We start from the raw sequence: 20,178 nt of genomic DNA on the forward strand, positions 1-20,178 counted from the left end.
AGGTTAGTTATTGCCAATACCTTTCAGAAACACCCACAATGTTCCTATACTTAGTCAATGCTAGATGTTAAGGCACCAGGACAAGCATCTGTGATGTGTATACTTGTCCTGGAGCAGACTGCAGTACAGACACTAAGTTAGCAAGAGCCAAAGTAAGCCTAAGACTAAAACCTTCTGAGTCAGGCACCTCCCACCAGACTGGATGTCAGAATAATTGCTAGTGGCAGTTCAGCAGTTAGAATTGAAGGAAGTACAGGAAGATGGTTTAATGTTAAATCTGGTGTGAGACAAGGATGTACATTATCCCCTCTTTTATTCATTATCTATATGGATCACATTATGAAGGAAAGTGGTATTAAACCTGATATCAAAATTGGAGATGTTAATGTCAGCTCTTTGTTTTATGCAGAAGATGTTATACTTCTAAATAAATCTGCTATAAGTCTGCAAGATTCTCTGACTAAATTGAATAGCTGTTGTAATAGATATGGTATGAAGGTCAGCAATGCAAAGACAATGAAAATAGGCAGAATCATTGAAAATGTCAACTGTATTGTGAATGGAGAACCTGTGGAACAAGTAAAACATTTCAGCTACTTAGGCACGATTTTTACTGAAGATGGTAAATTAAATATAGAAATAGACAACAGAATCAGCAAAGCTGGTATGGTGGGAAGTCAATTGAATAAATTCATATGGAATAAAAGAGAAATTGGTCGGAACACTAAATTAGCTGTATACAAGACAGTGTTCAAACTAGTTTTCACTTATGGATCTGAGAGCTGGGTCAGAAGTAAAACACTTGACCAAAGACTAGAGACCGCAGATATGAGAGTCCTGAGAAAGATTAGAGGCGTGAACAGATGGCATCAATGGCAATATCATATTTAAAATGAGGATATTAGGAAAGAACTTGACATTGTCAGCATCCAGGAATGCATTAGCAGGGCTAATCTCAGGTGGTATGGTTACTTAAATAGAATGGGAGAGGAAAGATTAGCAAAACAAGTGTTCTCTGCCAGGTTGGCAGGTAAACAACCCAGAGGAAGACCAAGATATAGGTGGATTGATGCGGTACAAAGTACCTTAGACGATAGAAATATAAGATCTGATAATGTTGGAGTCTTGACAAGTAACAGACTGATTTGGAGGAAAATTGTAGATAGGAAGTTAGTAATGATGTAATTTTTTCATGTAGTACCGTCATATCCTGTACACCCCTTGAGGGTACATGGCAGGAATTTGATGATGATGATGGGTTCACAGAACAAACAAAATTGGTTGGATGATCTTTTGGAGACTAGCAAGCAAAATGCAGCTGAAATGCTTTGGGAAGCAATCAAGGTTATAATACAGGATACAACCAAAAAGTATCTCAGCCCAGTTAGAAGACCAAGAGACCCATGGATATTAGATTCAACATGGGATCTAATCAAAAGAAGGTGACTGGAGAAACTGAGACACAGTGACTGAAGAATAAGAGATTCCTAGATAAGTCAGCCATCAGGCAGAACAAAGAAAAGTTTTATACTAATAAATTTTAATTTTTATATCAATGACATTGTCAATGGATTGCAGGGGAATATTCAGTTGTTTTCAGATGATGTAAAACTGGTAAAGGTTATTAGTAATGATGCAGATGCAGCAGCCCTGCAAGAGGATTTGAATAAATTAGGCAGATGGGCAAATGGATGGGGGTATCGGTTTAATGCAGCAAAATGTAAATTCTTGAAGTTTGGGATACATCGATGAGAGGCTACATACATGATTGGAGGAGCTGTACTGGAGGAAGTAGGGGAGACGAAATCGGGAGGTGGTGATTGATAGAAAACTGAAGTTCATGGAACGTATTGTATAGGTCCTGAAGGTAACCCACAGGATTGCTGCAATACCGAGAAGGATGCTGACCTGCAGAGATAAGAGTTATCATCCCATTGAGTAAGACCCTGATCAGACCAAACTTAAATTATTCTGAATTGTCCCCCAGGATTTGAAGGGGAATAAATTAACTGGAAAGGGTACAGAGGCAGATAAAGATTTTCAGGACTGTACAATGTTAGTTATGAGGATCGGCTGAGGGAATGTTATGAGGAACTGCAGAGTTCAGTAGATAGGTGATATGATTGAGACTTTCCAGCTGTTGAGAGATAGTAACAGGGTTTGACACTGGGGAGTTCTTTCACTTGTAGAACAGCAGGAAGGAGCAATGACAAGGAGCCATCCCTGGAAGTTTCAAAAGGAAGCTGTGAGCAAGAGAGTGAGGAGTGGTTTCTTTGCATGGAGGGTGGCTGAAACATGGAATGCATTTCCTGATACAGTGGTGAGAGCAAGAATGGTCGATGAATTCAAGGAGTGGTATGATAGACTTTGTGTTTCCTAGGAAGGAAGGACCTCCCACGATGAGTCTTTTGACTTCATGGAGGCCTGAATAATAATAATAAATTTGAAGAGAGAGTTCTAGATGAGGAAGCACAATTATAAACAGATGTTTTATTTAGTTTGTGACCTTAAGCAAGTTTTAAACCAAATTGAATGTCAGAAAGATGAGAATGGAGCAGTAATAACAGGAAATAAAAAACATTGAAAGAATATTGTGAGGAACTGTACAATAGAGAGGATAAAGAAAATTTGGAGTTACCCTCTCAAGAGGAAAATTTTGATTTGGAACCATCTCCACTTGGGCAGAACTTTGAAAGAGCAGTTAAACAGCTTAGAGGCTCTGGGTGCAGATGGAATCCCAGCACAATTAAGCCTACAGGGGATGGAAGGATAAGAGTGTTTCATAGATTGATTACTAAGGTATGGGAATATAATATAAATTAAAGATACTAAGAAATTATATACTTGGTTTAATCCTTTATCCAAGTGTAAGCAAACAAAGTTTGCACCTGAAGTATTTTCAGGACTGGGGAAACTTGTATAAGGAAGCTAAGACTTCACATCACTTGCCTTTAGTATCCCATAATGCAAAGCACATCTCCTTGTGAACATTTATAATGCTGTGCAGGGTTGACACTGAGGAGTTTTTTCTCTTGGTTGAACAGCAGGAAGGAGTGATGACAAGGGGCCATCCCTGGAAGTTATGAAAGGAAGCTGTGAGCAAGAGGGTGAGGAGTGGTTTCTTTGCATGGAGGGCGGTTGAACCGTGGAATGCATTGCCTGATAGTGGTGAGAACGGTCAATGAGTTCAAGGAGTGGTATGATAGATTTTGTGTTTCCTAGGAGGGACCTCCCATGATGAGTCTTTTGACTTCACGGAAGCCTGAATAATAATAATATGCATTATGGTAAGGGTCACCCCAGACTGGTTTCGAACTTTATTGAAGCCTCTTCAGTGGGAGCCAAACCCAGAGATGATACTAAGGTTGAAGTAATGCAGAAGTCATATTTTCAATATATGTGCCAAAAGCTGTCACACCTTATTATTAAATTACTCTGGATTAGCAAAAGTTGTTGATGCAGAAGTCATATTTTCAATATCCGAGTTCTGAAAATACTTCAGAACTGTATATTGAAAGTCCTAGTCCTGAAAATGCAAAGTTTGTTTGCTTACACTTAGATAAAGGATTAAACCAAGTATATAATTTCTTGGTATCTAATTTATAGTATAACCAAGTAAAAAAACTTCCAACAACTTTTCTCTAATCCAGAGTAATTTAATAATAAGGTGTGACATTTTGGCAACTCATGTATTGAAAATATGAATTCTGCATTACTTTAGTATCATCTCTGGGTCTGGCTCCCACTGAAGAGACCTCAATAAAGGTCAAAACCAGTTGAAAGTTTATTTTTCACTAGGTTAGACTATAATAAATTTAGTTTAATCCTTTATCCCAGTGAGAGCAAACAAAGTTTGCACCTGAAAATATCTTCAGGTGCAAACTTTGTTTGCTCTCACTGGGATAAAGGATTAAACTAAATTTATTAAAGGTCAAAACCAGTCTGGGTAGTGACCCTTCCCATGATGCATCACATTATACATGTTCGCAAGGAGATGTGCTTTGCATTATGGGATACTAAGGGAAGTGATGTTGAAGTCTTAGCTTCCTTATATGACTTGCCCCAGTCCTGAAAATACTTCAGGTGCAAACTTTGTATGCTTACACTTGGATAAAGGATTAAAACAAGTAAATAATTTCTTGGTATCTTTAATTTATAATATAACAAAGTGAAAAAACTTCCTAGGGTATGGGAGACAAAATCATGGCCTAGAGACTGGAAGAAGTCTGTTTTCATACCACTGAATAAGAAGGGAGATACGAAGGATTGCAAGAACTACACGCAATATTTTATTAAGGATCATTCTAACTAAGTTGAGGCAAATAGGCCTGAGGAACAAGCAGGTTTTAGGAAAAGAAAATGTAACAAACAGAGATCAAATCCTTTGTCTTAGACAGATCATAGAAAGGTATAAAGAATTTAGACTCCCTATGGTAATGTTTCATAGACTACTCTGAAGCTTTTGACTCTGTTCAGCATGTGAAACTGTGGGAAGCAATGAAAAAAATGGGTTTTCCCTCAACATTACTAGGTTGATAGCTAACATGTACAGTGAGCAAGAAGCCATGTTAGAGTAATTGTCTTCAGGTTGGAAAGGGAAGTAGGCAAGGATGCCTACTTTTTTGTTGCTTGTTTAGTATCTATGCTGAGGACGTCATGCGTATCATTGGATGAGCTCAAGACACGAATTAGGATAGGTTGTAGATTGATCAGTAGTCTGAGGTATGCTGACTCCATAATGACAAGGAAGAACTAGCCCAAATTCTTGACAAAATTAAAGAGATCAGTAAGAACAGGGGACTTCATTCAAACCAAAGACAAAGTTTGTGTTACTACAAAGTAAAAGTCAGCAAGGACTTTAAAATTATTGTTCGATCTCCTTATGATGTGGCCAAGCTATATCCTGGTAAGATTACCTTTTACTATAACAAAAATTAATTCCGCCGAAAGTAAATTATTCCTAGTTGTTGTATTCAATGAGTCGAGATTTAATGTGTGATGTGCTAAGACTTTTACCTCTTCAAGTGATAAATGCTATATTATTGAATTAAGTGTTCATTGACTGAATGAGAATACTGTGAAGCCTATTTGATGTAATTTAGGAATCTCAAACTTACAAGAACTAAAATTGATTGACTGAGCTTAGGGAATTACAAATGAATGTCTGATAGTTCATGAGGTGTATTCTTTGTGAATATTTTGAACTGATTTGATATTTAAAATGTTTTGAAATGTAACCTTGATCAGAGTAAAGTTATGATAGTAGTCCTTTGTAACAAGAAGGATAAGATCTGTTAAATATAATATTTAATTATAAAGTTTAAGCTCAGCTGAGTAGTACACTAGAATCTTAATGAGAGCTTTGTATTCGTTTAATTGTAATGTCCCTGTTGAAATATTGTGTTATAATGTAATTTATGTGACTCTCCATTAAATAATTTTGTTTGAATTGAATCTTGTATTTGCCTGATTGTTTCATTGCACCACTCATTAAAATAATTTGAATCTTAGCGGGAACCCTATGTAATAAAAACCTCTGCTTAAATCAACTTATGATAACCTGATACAGTTGAAGGTTGATTTATCTAAGTTGCTCTTGCAATTTCTGAATATTGAGTGGTGCAGTATAATATAAATTTTCTTCATATTCGATTGATACATCAGCCTACAACCAATAAATACCAACGGGAGAGAGTTATAAGATGATAAAACACGATTGAGAAGAAGTTACGATCCAACAGAGGTAGATTGATGTAGGATTGCTAGGTCATCAGCATGCATATACTTGCTTGAGCTGGTATGTGGTAAGTCGTACACGTAGGTGTTAAAAAGTAAAGAGGATAACACAGAACCCTAGGGAGACCATTGTGAAGAAATCTGGGCCTGCTCTTTTTTTTCTGCCAATATCGATCCGGATCTTTCTGTTGGAGAGAATGGATTCAAAAAGCTGGAAAGTTTTTTTGCACCTTATAATATTTCCTAGCTTTAGGAGGAGCCCCCTGATCTAGACTGTGTCATAAGCTGATGTTAGGTCAATGAAAGTGGCTCCAGATTTAAGTTTCTTCTGGAAGCCTGCTGCAATCTGTGTTGTCATGGGAAGGCTGTCTCAACCCCCCCCCCCCCTGCAGAGTTGTGAATGATTGGAATGCCTTGCCTGAGAGTGTGTGGTCTGCAGAGAATTTGAGTATGTTTAAAGCACGGTATGATGAGCTGTGTTTGATAAAAGGACCTCCTAGATAAGTCTTTGGTAATAATATGCTGATATTTGTTTCAATGTTTAGATATCAAGGAGTGGAAAGGTTATGGAAGGGGAAGGGGGGGGGGTTCACAAAGTTCAGTACCAGGAATGTTACTGTTCAGCCTTTGTCAATTATATTGTTACTGACCACAGGGAGATATTTAGTTGTTTACAGCTGATGTGAAGCCTGAAAGGGTTTATTAGTAATAGTGCTGATGTTATGGCTCTTCAGGAGAATTTGAATGAGTTGTAATGGTGAGAAAATAATTGGGGATATTAGTTTCATACAGCTGAATGTAACATTTGTGAATGTGAAATTCACAGATTATTAGGCTGCATACTCTATTCATGGAACCATACTGGATGAAGTGAAGGAAACTTGGAGGAATATTAGAAATATGAAGCATGTAGCAGCATGTGACTGAAGTAACTAGAGACTTTAATGTTTTGGATTTGGTGATAACTTCAAGTTATCACCAAATCCAAAGTTCAAATTCAAGTTATTTTGGAGTGCTGAAGTATAAGGCTGTGCACTATGTTGAGGGTGCTGTACTGCAGGAAGTGGATGAGATTAGAGATTTTAGTGATGTGACAGGCTGAAGTTTAAAGGTTATATTGCAAATGTTGCAAAGACTGAACATTGTAATGCTGCTATAAGTACTAACAGGTAGGGATAAGGAAGTATTTATGCCACTGTATAAAGCACTGGTCAGACCACACTTGGACTGTTGGGCTCAAACATTGGAGAGTGTCCAGAGATTAGTGACCAAGACAATATCAGGACTTTGGAATGCTGGCTATGGAGAGGTTGAAGAAATGTGGATTGCAGAGTTTGGTGGATAAGAGGATGTGATAAACGTTTAATTTAGTTAAAGGATTTTATCGGATTAATCCATGTGGGATTACAAAAAAAAAAAGAGTAGAAGGTGAGAGAGGAAAAACCAGAGGCCACCTCTGGAATTCATGTAAGAATGGTGAAAAGTAGATTTTTTACATGGAGAACTGTCAGTGAATGGAATGCATTACCAGAATGTTTTGTTAATTCAAAGAGTGTTAAGGATTTTAAGATTCAGTTTAAGATTTTAAAATGCTCTCTGCATACTATATTTGCCCACCTAGTATATTCACAAGTAGAACTTATCGTAGCCATAAAAACATATTCTTAAACTGTGTTATTGTGTATAGAGAAATTATGACTGAATATTTCTTTTACCAAAAATAAAAATATCATTTTGTTATAGGACCAATTGGAAGTTCAAGATTATTCAGCCAAGACTATTTGCCTTTGCTCACTGGATGGATTTCTCAGCAGTGTCAATTAGCATTATCAACTGAATCGAATGAAATATTACCTGTAATCAAGCCAGCAGTAACTCCAATCTTTTTTGCTCATTCCAATCATGTGCCAGCCACTTTTTCACCAAAGCAAGACAACAACAAACAAATTTTTAAGGAAAACATGGCTCCTCATTATTTGTGGAACAATAGTGGTATTCTCCAAGCTGAATCAGGTAACACATTTCATATTAAATATGAACAAAGTGAAGCATTAGAAATTATCTCTCTTTTTTTAAAAAAAAAAGAGAAAGCTCATTAATCCTCTGTTCAGTTCTTAACATTCTTTCAAACAGAAATAATGTACTTAAAATCCCTAGTATGTATTAGAACTTAATTACTGTGAGTTTGCTAAAATCCTTTAAGTGCAACTTAATAGTCTGCATCATAAACTATAGATATGGTCAGTTTGACATTATTTTGTAAACAGTCATGGAAAACTAAGGTAGAATTTGCCACATCTGCAGAAGGATCTTTTAAAGTTCAAACTGATATTGTGGTTCTTCTGCGAAAAGTTTGTCTACTGTATCGTAAAGAATAAATTAGAGTAAGAACATAATGTTCAACAAAATATAAAAATGCATGATCAGTAGCTATATAAAATATCTGGTTCCTACCTTATGAGTATAATAAACACACTAAACAACTGCTTTGTTCTCACCACATTCTTTAACCAAATATGTCATGGCATAAGCAATGTTAAAAAAGTTCAATGCCTTTTCTTGTATTTCCACCTCATAAAAGGTTCATTTGGGTGGGTTAATAAGTTTCAGGCCATCTAGAAGCTGCTCTAAAGATCTACTCTGTACATCAATCAGAGCTGTTTTCAAGCCACTTCAGGTCTCCAGGAAGCATGGTGGTCTTACACTAGGTGATGCAAATCACCTTATGCCTAAAGATATTCACATATCTCCTTGTCATGAATCAAACTCATTGCTTGCTAACCTGGGTTCAACATGATCTAATGTGTATAATTGAGTTGATTAGACAGTGTGTTAGCATAAGGTGAATATTTAGCTGATTATCACTAAATTTGTGATTCATCTTTCATACCACCTCCACTAATAGTATGGCATTGCTAAAATATAAGTAAATAAACTGAACTGTCTTTTCAGACCATGTCAGCCTCACCACTGAAATCACTACCATCCATGACATTTTTTTAACAGACGGTTCCCTCCTAAAATGCCTCATATGGTGGTGCCAAGGTTTTCCATCCCACAAAATATATAAAAACTGCCCAGAACGTTTGTAGTTAAGACTGCAGATATACTGTTTTCATCATAGCTTTTTTAATTATAGCCAAAGCAACTATCACCTTAACAGAAATCTACTTTTTTTCTCAAACCCATTCTCCCTTCACCTAAACAACTAGATCACTAAAAAAAAAAAAAAAAAAATCCCTTGAATTTTGGTTCCTGTGGAAAAAGTTACACAGGCTTAAAAAAAAAAAAATAACATGCAAACCTCCTAAGGTTTACTAGTCATTAACTGCCCTTACCTTCTCACCAGAAAAGCTGAGATTATAGCATGTACAGTAGTACTTTTTTTTTTCTTGGTCAAAGTAAATTATATTTAACAAATTGTTATTCTTTTAATCCTTTATTCAAGTGTGACCAAACAAAAGTTTGCACATGAAGTAACTTCATGACTAGATTACTTGTATATAGTGCCGTTGATTTCACATCAGATGGCTTAAGTATCCCGTAATGCAGAGCACACTCCCATTCCCATAATGCATGAGAATGTACACAAATTGGGGTGTGCATTATTGAGATACTATGATATGAAGTCAAAATAGTATCTATATGAGTATACTAGTGATGAAGGTATCTCAAGTGCTATCTTTTTTTTTTTTTGCTCATAAGGACATAATTTCTTTTTGAGTATTATTTAGCATCTACAGGGATCACCTGCTCTTGCAGATTTTCTCATTTCACTTGACTGGCAGAACTGTCAATCTGCTTGGATGAACATAAAAAAAAATCTAATATCTACAATATAGCTGTTCATGGTTTACATGATTTGGATTATCATATTCATTAGAGAAAAACCCTTTTATTATAGAGAAACATTAAAATCTAAGACTGTTATTTAGATTGTCATAAATCAGTTCTTACCAATCCCATAAGAGATACTAAATCTGCAGTTTTTATTATTATTAATTCTGATCTCCATGGAACCCTAGACTCATAATGGGAGGCCCACCCAAGAAAACAGTATGATACCATGCCTTGAACCCATTGACTGTTCATACTCTCACCACTCTATCAGGCAATGCATTTCACGGTTCAACCAACCCCTTGCAAAGAAACCACTGCTTACTTTCTTGCTGACAACTTCCTTTCGTGACTTTCAGGGATGGAAGTCCTCACACTTCGTCCTCACTCCTTCCCCTTGTTCCACCAAACAAAAACCTCCCTCCCACCTATCTCCCGTTCTTTTTTGGCTGCAATTCATCTGCTGTCATCAGCAGTATCCCTCCCTTTCCCACCTTATCTTCTCTAGCCTCCCTGAAAATGCTAAACCCTTCACATTCTATCTCTGTAACTACAGAGTAATCAAAATTAAAGTATCCCTGTTTAATGTCTTGTGAAGTGCCATCCAGTGAATCAAATGCTATGAAACTTTGGAGGAATACATTGTATGTAATATGGAAAAGATACTGAGGGGGGGGGGGGAGAAGTAGTTCCAAATTTCACCACCAGGAGCATTGTGAACACCAATGCAATTTCCATATCACCCAACGCGGCAGATATCAAGAGGATTTAAAAGGATGGAAATGGGATTTTTCTCTTCATTCTAGTTGCTAATACTGTCCACAGTGATGACACTAACTTTGCATGATCTTTATTCAATCAGTCATTTCATAGACTAGCAATCCACAGTCCTATCACTATTTTGTAACACTTTTCTGAATCCTTTCCATCACGTCATCCTGCATTTCAGGTCCATAAACATGCTACATAATTATTCTTTTCATCACAGTATATAACCTCACTTTGCTTCATTAAACTGGTGACCATTTATCTTTGCCCATGCTACGTGTATTTCCAGGGTTGCCCTGGACCCCTGCGCTTTAGATGATCCACATGTTACAAACATAAATAATAATAAAAATAATTATATATATATATATATACACACACACATACACACACACACACACACGAGGGCAGGTCTGAAAAGTTCTCAGCCTAACAATGAAAAACACGAATTTATAATTTCAAAATTATTTTTATTTTTAAACATAATCTCACTTAAGACTAATATGTTTATTCCAGAGATGTTTCAGCACCATTATCCTGTCCCTGCAGTGGTTCTCAGTAAGATCTGCAAAGTATCCCTCTACAGCTGCAATCACCTCTTGATTCAAAGAAAAGCGAGTTTTTTTTTTTTAAGTTTTGGGATGAGATAGAAGTCAGAGGGAGCCAAATCTGAGGAATAGGGTGGATGTTCCAACAATTCATAGTGCAGATCCTTTAATTTTCCCATTTCAAAACACCTTTTGTGGGTGGGTGCATTGTCCTGATGAAAGATGTTCTTTTTTTCCTTCTGCAAACTGTGTCTTTTCTCAAGAATTTTTTCTATGGTTAAAAGATTGAAATAATATTCCCCGGTTTTCATTTTACCCTTTTCAAGATAATTAATAAACAAAATGCCTTTAGCATTCCAAACCACCAATGCCATGACCTTTCCTGCTGATGGAACAGACTTTGTCTTCTTTGGTGCTGAATAGCTGGCTTCTGTCCACTGTTTTGATTGCTGTTTGGATTCTGGTGTGTAATGGTTAATCCAAGTCTCATCCATAGTAATAAATTGATGCACAAAATCAGTTTTATTCTTGTAAAAATGCTCTAAGCACTGTTCAGAGATTTTCAAGCAAGTGCATTTTTGATCTGCTGTGAGCAAGCACGGCACCCATCTTGCGCAAAGCTTTTTCATTTGCAATTCTTTGTGCAAAATATATCCTACACGTTCTTTTGAAATGCCTATAGTCTCGGCAATTTCACACAATTTGACTCGCCAGTCATCCAATACCATATCATGCACTTAATCAATGATTTCTGGTGTTATGCTTTTTGGACGTCCTTCACGTGGATCCTCTTCAAGGCTGATACGGACATGTTTAAACTCGGCAGCCCATTTCTTAATTATCAAAAACAAAGGAGAAAAGTGCCCATAAACTTTTATGAACTTCGAATGAATTTCTTTTGGCATTAAACCTTCTTTTACAAAGAATTTTATAACTGCACGATACTCAATTTTATCCATTTCAACAGATACAGACAACACTTTAGCTTCAGACTGCTGTATAAATATCCTACATGATATATCCTAACTATAAAATATCCTAACTACTTGATAGAATGACTTGCAATTTCACATGGATGTGTATAACAGATGTACCAACTTGGAAAAAAAAAATCTTGCTGGTAGTGTTGCCATCTATGGTCGAGGCCAAGAACTTCTCAGACCACCCTCATATATATATAAAAATTAGAGATAAAGAAAATATTCAGTGAAATCACATAAAATAATTGTTAAGAACAATGTACACAACCAAGTAAATATCACCTTATCTTGTATATTTCTTATCTTGAAAGGTTATCTAATTCAGCATCACAGTCAGCAGAACACAAAATATGTGAATATCTTAATAACATAATCAATGATTTTGCTGAAATGAAGACAAGAAACTTATGTATACATCTGTTTTATTACTCATCCAGATATCAACAGAATACCAGGGCATATACAATCATAATTAAATTCAGTCGTCTTTTATATTTTTTGCTTACTTTATCATAAAAAAAACCATTCTTTAAATATTTTTCAATTTGGTCATTATGAAGGAATATTTGTTAAAGTTAGGAAGAGAGAATATTGACTTATAACTTTTAAATATTTAGACGTATGGTACACCAGCCTCCATTTGTATTCTTGCCTCGGGTCATGTAAATGCTAATGTATCATATTACCTTTAACAACTGTTTTCCTTTGATTTTTATCAGTAAACAATTGGATATTTTCCAAATCATTTCCTATATCACTGATATCCTAATAAAAATAGAATTCAAGCACAGTGTACTATCATTCCTCTAGTCAAGTGCTTTCTCCTGAATTCAACCCCTGACCCATGTACCACTTTCTGTCCCTTAGCTGCCCACGCAGATATCAACAGATTCATATCTGTCCCCATTGACTCCAATTTATGTAATGGTTCCATGTGATATCCTGCTGAATGCCTTTAGTGAAGTCCACCATTATCATCATATAGTTGTTTCCTTTTTTATTAAAAATGAGTAAATTAAGGTAAAATACTCTTTATTTCCTTGACTATAGTAAGGCTTTTGACTCTGTAGATCATGTGAAACTGTGGAATGTGTTAAGAACAATGGGAGTCCCAGAGCATTTCATTATCCTTCTGAGGAATCTTTATTATGAACAAGAAGCTACTGTCCGAACAGATCTTGAAGAAATTGAGTATTTCACAATAAGTAAAGGGCTGCAACAAGGATATATTTTATCTCTGTACCTGTTTAACTTATACAGCGAATGCATTTTAAGAATGGTAGGGCTGGAGGAATCTTCAGTTGGAATTAAAATTGGTTGGAAAAATATTAATAATTTAAGGTATGCAAATGATACCACCATGCTAGCAGAATGCAAAGAAGATTTGGAGGAACTTATGAAAATTAAAGAAGAAAGTGCTAAATATGGTCTTAAACTTAACCTCAAAAAAGACAAAAGTTATGGCAACATGTGAACTTAATGATTTTGAAGTAGATGGGGAGAAAATGGAAGCAGTTAACAATTTTGTGCTCCTAGGATCCCGAATTGATAAGGATGGTTATTGTACTGAAGAAGTTAGAAGATTATTACTTGGAAAGAAAGCAATGAGAAATTTAAGCAAGATCTTTAAAGATAAAAATATTAGCCTCACAACAAAAATCAGAATCGTGAAAGCAATGGTATTCCCTGTGGTACTGTATGGATGCGAAAGTTGGACCCTGAGAAAGAGTGAAAAAAGGAAGAAAGATGCATTTGAATTATGGGTTTGGAGATGCTTACTAAGAATACCATGGACTGCAAAGCAAACCAATAAATCGGGGATAGACAGAATAAAGCCAGATTGCTCTCTCGAAGCTATGATTCAAGCAAAAATTGTTATACTTTGGACATATTATTCGTGCAAATGAGAGTCTGGAGGAGATGATGCTTGCTAAAGTTGATGGAAGCAGGAGAAGAGGAAAACCAAGAATTAGATGGGTGGATGGAGTTAAAGAATCAACTGGAGTGTGCTTGGAAATTCTGAAAGACATGGTCAGGGACAGATCTGAATGGAGAGTGTATGTTCGTGGGATCACCAGAAGTCAAAAACGATTCGATAGAAGATTTCACGTGCACACGCGCGCACACACACTTTGCTGAATTAAGCTTTCCTTCTCCCCCCCCCTCCATAGTCTTATATTCCTCCATATTTCAATACCTTTACCACTTCTTTCTCCCCTAACATACTTATTGCTTAATAATTTGCTACTTCTCTTCATAGCTATAACTATGAAGGTATAACTATTTTGTCCTCTTTCTGCTCTGAGACCATACCAGAGCTGATACTTAATCATCATGGTTAGAAACACTGCCAATTCCCTTGCATATTCTCATAATATGTGATCTGATATCTTATCTAATCCTATAGCCATATTCCGATTTTGCAATATCCTTCTGTCATCTACTTCTTACATGTCAGTTCTGTGAATCTTCTCTGCAACCATAGACGCAAATAAGTCTTATTGTACCACTTCGTATTATGAAATTTCACCACTTGTGAAGTGTGAAACTGTTGGCTGTTCATGAAGTTTTTATTTGTATTTTATGTTGAATTATGTAGCTACTTATTTTTGTTGTCAGAATGTAACTACATCTAAGTAGCTAGAAGTATCTCACCTGTTCATATCATGTTTTGGTAACACTAGTTATGTCAATAGTTCTGTAACCTGTCATGGACAGATTACAGACTCTGTAACTATGATTGACAGTTACTGTATGTTGCTGATATTTCCTCTTCTCTGAAGCAAAATAATGCTCAAAAAGAGAATATGGAAGGATAGTGAGAGCTGCATAGTCTCTCCTGATCTGTCTGGCCTAATAGATCTACTGTTATAACAGTTGTTTCTCTAAAGTAGAAAAACAAGTATAATTTGTAAATAGTAAATGCTATTATTATGTTAGAGATTTATTTCATTAACTTATTTGTTGATCACATCAATATAAGAACTTTTTTTACTTCCAGGAAATAGAAAAGATCATGACTTACTTGCTGACTTTCCTATATGGGACATTACTGATACCAACACTGTTAAGAAATCTAAGATTAAAACAGACACTTCGGATAAATGTAAATCAAGAGATTCTCCAGATTCTGGAATTCTTTCATATGAAGGGTAATATATATCTATATGTGTGTGTGCTTGTGTGTGAATTGAAATTTATTCAAAATAGGTTAATTATATAATAAACAGATCAAAGACTACTTTTTTTGTAACTAGTACAGAATTTTACTTCATGTCTTGATTATCTACATATTTTTTAAAATATTTACATTGTGTATGTGTGTGCTATATTAATTACATGTTGATCTCTTCAAATCAATCACATTGAAAATCAAATTGGTATACACCCAAAAGATATGAACACTTCTGTGAATAAATTACAAACACTTCTGATTTATATGCATGAGAGATTATTATTATTAACATCTGGTCTCCATGGAGTCAAACTCATCATGGAAGGTGCACGCTATTACACACAAAGCTTATCCAATGGCATCTTGAACTGATTCAATGTGTCCACATTCACAACTCTCAGGTAATGCATACCCCCTCACCAACTGCACTCCATTCAAAAAACCTTCTCCTTGCTTCTCTGTTCGCACCCTCCTTATACAGTTTCTAGGGATGGCCTCTTGTTCTACTCCACCTCCTATTCTATGAAAAATTTCCATTTCGACCTGATAACAACCCCAACTTATGTATCATATCCCTCCTCCTGTTCACAAGGCTTTGCAATTTACATTCTTTCAATCTGTCTTCATACTTCACATTACAAAGACCACTGACCACTTTTGTGAATCTGGACTCTTTCTAACATATCCTTATCACCATGAAACCTGCTGATCAAATCTGTGCACAATAATCCATATGAGGCCTAATCAAGGCCTTATACAATGGAATCATAACCTGTTTATTTCTGCACGTCAAGGTCCTTTACATCATTGCCATTATCTGACGTGATGACTTCACAACTTATGCAATGTGACCTCTGAATCAGGTCCTTGTCTACCACCACCACTCCCAGATCTCTCATCTCCTCTACTTCCTTTAAAGTTTCCCCACCAAGTGGTAAAGTGTATACTTAGCATCATATTGTTGCTTACTGAATTTCAAAACCCTACACCAGCGTTTCTCAACCTTTCTAAGCCCAAAGACCAGTAATATGCCTAAAACAGTTCTACAGTTATGTAATTTTTTTTAAAAAATGTATGTGGGAATTTCCAACATTTTGGAAAAACTGTGCCTTTTATAACATAATGAATCTAAAAGCATGTTTTGAATGTTGGAAGTATAAAATTTTACTTCCAACATAATTAAGTTGGAAGTAAAAGATTAAAAGTGTATCATCACTGAAGTCTTAATTTTTATCAAACAAATAAAAGGTATCAGTTTCCGATTTGCTGTGGGCAAAGGAATGGGTATGTCAGTGCCATCCCGCTGAGATCCCCCATTCATCTGCCCACAGCAACTTTTATATTTTATGTTATCCCAACTCATTAAGCTCACCCCACAACAACTTTTTTAGCACTGTTGGTACCATGGGAAAATAAATGGGGAATGTCGGCGCCGTCCTGCTGAAACCTTCATTCATCTGCCCACAACAATTATCTTTAATCTACATTCATCTACCCACAACTTTTATATGTTATCCCCATTCATCTACCCATGCTCATTAAGCTAGCCCACAACTTTTATCTTCATGCACTCTCTAATTCGACATGTAAACTGTTCCATTCGCTAAGTGCATTGTGAGATGAGGAAAAAATGTTGTTCTTATCTTACTTCATTCATCATAATACTGAATACGAACTTTTGACATCCATGGATTCCATCATGGATGACATCCCTTGTCCTGTCCAAACCATTCCCTATATATACCCAAACATTTCACTCAGAACATCCCAAAGCCATTAATGCCCCCCCCCCAATCTACACACACACACACTTCTGACTGATATGAATCGCCTTATTTCCCTGATAAATTTTCCATAACCAGCAAAAAAAAATTTCAGACATCCTGTTATGTGAGGAAAACTGCATTACTTTGTACTAATCATGTTATGATGGTGGCTTTAATTATATCCATCAGCAATAAGTTAATAAATTAATTATTTAGTTAGTTTCTGTGTTCTAATATATACCATTAAAAAATAAACAACAAAAATATATCCATCCTGTTTTATCCAGTCACAACAGTCGTCATTGTAAATCTGGCAGATTCATTAATTATGTGGTAGTTTTATTTATATCTGTCCTTCTGAATATCTATAAACAGTCCAACCCACGATGTCAGTTACAAAGTGGCATCCATGTGGTCGGGCTCATTTTCCTGCCAGCGACCATATGTCATATATACCATACGCATGTGATTTGTACTAATCGTGTTATGATGGTGGTTTTAATTATATCCGTCCTGTTTTATCCAGAGTCACAACAGTCATCGAAAATCTGGCAGATTTATTAATCGTTTGGTAGTTTTATTTATATCTGTCCTATGTGCTGCTTGTATTCTTTACATTGTGATGTGTGTTTCTGTATAATCCATGACCATACAGATGTTGTTGTCTGCATGTGATGGATTCTGTATGCTCGGCCACATATTCCTGCAAGCAACCGTACGAGATACCGAACTTCGCTAAACGAAACGCGGGCAGCAAACCTTATTAATATCATCATAATATTCTGTTTTGGGCTCTTAACTCTTTTGATTAACTGAGATTCTATGCGTCACCTACCGTATCATTAATTCTGCGACCTACAGCCTCATTGAAAGAGGAGTCAAATCAACATCCTTCAGTAACTTGTTGCCAAACATAGGTTTTACATCTTATATAGCTGGAAGTAGTAAATTTTCCCCAATAGAATGAGGTTCCCTATTTTTGCTATGCGCAAACCTAAGAGATAGATGGTTCCAGTGCCTTGCTATTAATCGAACCCATGGCCGAAAGTACATCTTTCCCATGATTTAATGTCACTAAGCATTGCTGAAATTTTTTTCTTCTTTTTTTTTTCAATTTGCTTATTTTTCACATCACAATGTCTAGTTTCTAAATGTCGGAGTTTCGCAGGTTTCATGCACTCGTTTGACAACGCTTCATAACACAAAACACACATTGAGGTTTCTATTCACTTTCATCTCCACACCAAGTAAACCTGAATTCCAAATATGAACCGTTATATTTCATACTGTATTTTTTATTTGAACTGCTTGTTTCTTCTGTTTTAATAGTATGAGATTTACTTGCCGTTACAACACTGTATCACAATTAGGGTTAGCATCACCTGTTTCATTTTCTCTTCTTTTCAAAGTCCTAGTTCTAAGCTACTTTTCCATTATTACAAAAAAAACATTTCCCAAGTATCATTTAGTACTTCAGAAGGTATACTGAGCCTTGGTTGAAGGGGGAAAACCTTCAGTAATAAAAATCAATAAACAACAAGCAATTGGTTGAAATGTGAATAACACATGTTCACTTCAAATCTGACAAAACAGCAAGGGAAGGAAGAAGCACTAAAACTATATTGTTGTTCACATCACCCCCTCTTATTATTTGTCATTCTGCTGCTAAAAATTATTGTAGTGCCAGAATGATGAATAATAAAAGAGGGGTGAAGTGAACAACAATAAGTGGGGTCCCACAGGACTCAGTACTGGGACCTATATTGTTTTAACCTTTATATCAATGACATTGTCAGTGGATTGCAAGGGGATATTCAATTGTTTGCGGATGATGCGAAGCTGGGAAGGATTATTAGTAATAGTGCAGATGTGGTAGCCCTGCAAGAGGATTTGAATAAGCTAGATAGATGGGCAAATGAATGGGGGTGTCGGTTTAATGCAGCAAAGTGTAAGGTCTTGAGGTTTGGGAAACATTGATGGGACGCTGCGTACTCTGCGGGAGGAGTTATACTGGAGGAAGTAGGGGATACAAGAGATCTGGGGTTGATGATTGATAGAAACCTAAAATTTAGGGGACATATTGCAAAGGTGATGAAGGTAACACAGAGGATTGCTGCAATAATGAGAAGGACACTGATCTGCAGAGATAAAAGGGTTATCATTTCATTGTATAAGTCTCTGATCAGACCACACTTGGACTATTGTTCTCAGATTTGGTCCCCAGGATTTTAAGGGGATAAATTAACTGTGGAAAGGGTACAAAGGCGGATAACAAAGATGGTTTCAGGACTGTACAATGTTAGTTATGAGGATCGGCTGAGGGAATGTGGACTGCAGAGTTTGGTGGATAGAAGGAGAGGTGATATGATTGAGACTTTTAAACTGTTAAGAGGTGGCTACAGGGTTGACACTAGAGAGTTCTTTCGCTTGGTTGAACAGCGAAAAGGAGTGATGACAGGAGGCCATTCCTGGAAGTTGCGAAAGGAAACTGTAAGCAAGAGAGTGAGGAGTGATTTCTTTGCATGGAGGGTGGTTGAACCATGGAATGCATTGCCTGATGGAGTGGTGAGAACGAGAACGGTCAATGAGTTTAAGGAGTGGTATGATAGACTTTGTGTTTCTTAGGGGGGGGGACCTCCCCTCGATGAGTCTTGATGGACTTTGTGTTCCTTAGGAAGGACCCCCCCACGATGAGTCTTTGACTCCATGGAGGCCTGAATAATAATAATAGTTTTATTGCTTTTGTCTGAACATTCTGATGCTGTTTCTTTTTAAGTCTCCATTTGATTTCAATAATTTTTACTTATTCAATTTTAATTTGTTTGGATAACTAAAAATATATATATTTATTTAATTAATTTAAGTTGCGGACTGCAGGTTGAGAAACACTGCCCTATACCATGCAACATTGAACTGATAGTTCAACTTACCTGCCCATTCATACAGTCTATTAAGGTCCTCTTGTAAAGCAATAACATCTGCTTGACTCTGCATTGCTCTCCACAGTTTGCATTGTCTACAAACAGGTGTATATAACCAGTTAATCCTCATCCCAAATACCATTAATATGCAAACTGATCAACAATGGCTCTAATACAACCCTCCCCCCTGTGGCACACCACTTGTGACTTTCCCTTTTCAAGGTACTACATCCCCATATGCAACTTTTTCATACCTATCTCGACTAGTCATTAATCCAACTCTCTAGTCTATTATCTACTGCCATCTGTTTTCTTGGCCTGATTTGCTAATATCTGCTCATACTGTAGTTTTGCTGTTCTTACCAACTAACTCACCTCCTTGCCTGCTCTTTATACTCCTAATGCAATTGATTGCTACCTTTATTCATCTTGTGCTACCTTCACAGT

General features: G+C 36.3%; 1 protein-coding gene across 1 annotated transcript in view; it reads left to right on the forward strand.

Annotated features, from left to right (window-relative positions):
• LOC150109077 (protein bicaudal C homolog 1-A-like) overlaps positions 1-20,178 on the forward strand; it is a 169,488-nt gene that overhangs the window by 76,534 nt on the left and 72,776 nt on the right. The window contains exons 5-6 of the mRNA XM_090401568.1: positions 7,480-7,749; positions 14,871-15,021. Of these exons, the coding sequence (XP_090257694.1) occupies positions 7,480-7,749; positions 14,871-15,021 (421 nt within the window). The remainder of the gene's footprint in view (positions 1-7,479; positions 7,750-14,870; positions 15,022-20,178) is intronic.

This window comes from Typopeltis vanoorti, chromosome 2 (genome assembly GCF_054136105.1).
Source record: "Typopeltis vanoorti isolate ZY-2024b chromosome 2, IOZ_Tvanoo_1.0, whole genome shotgun sequence".
Lineage (NCBI taxonomy): Eukaryota > Metazoa > Arthropoda > Arachnida > Uropygi > Thelyphonidae > Typopeltis > Typopeltis vanoorti.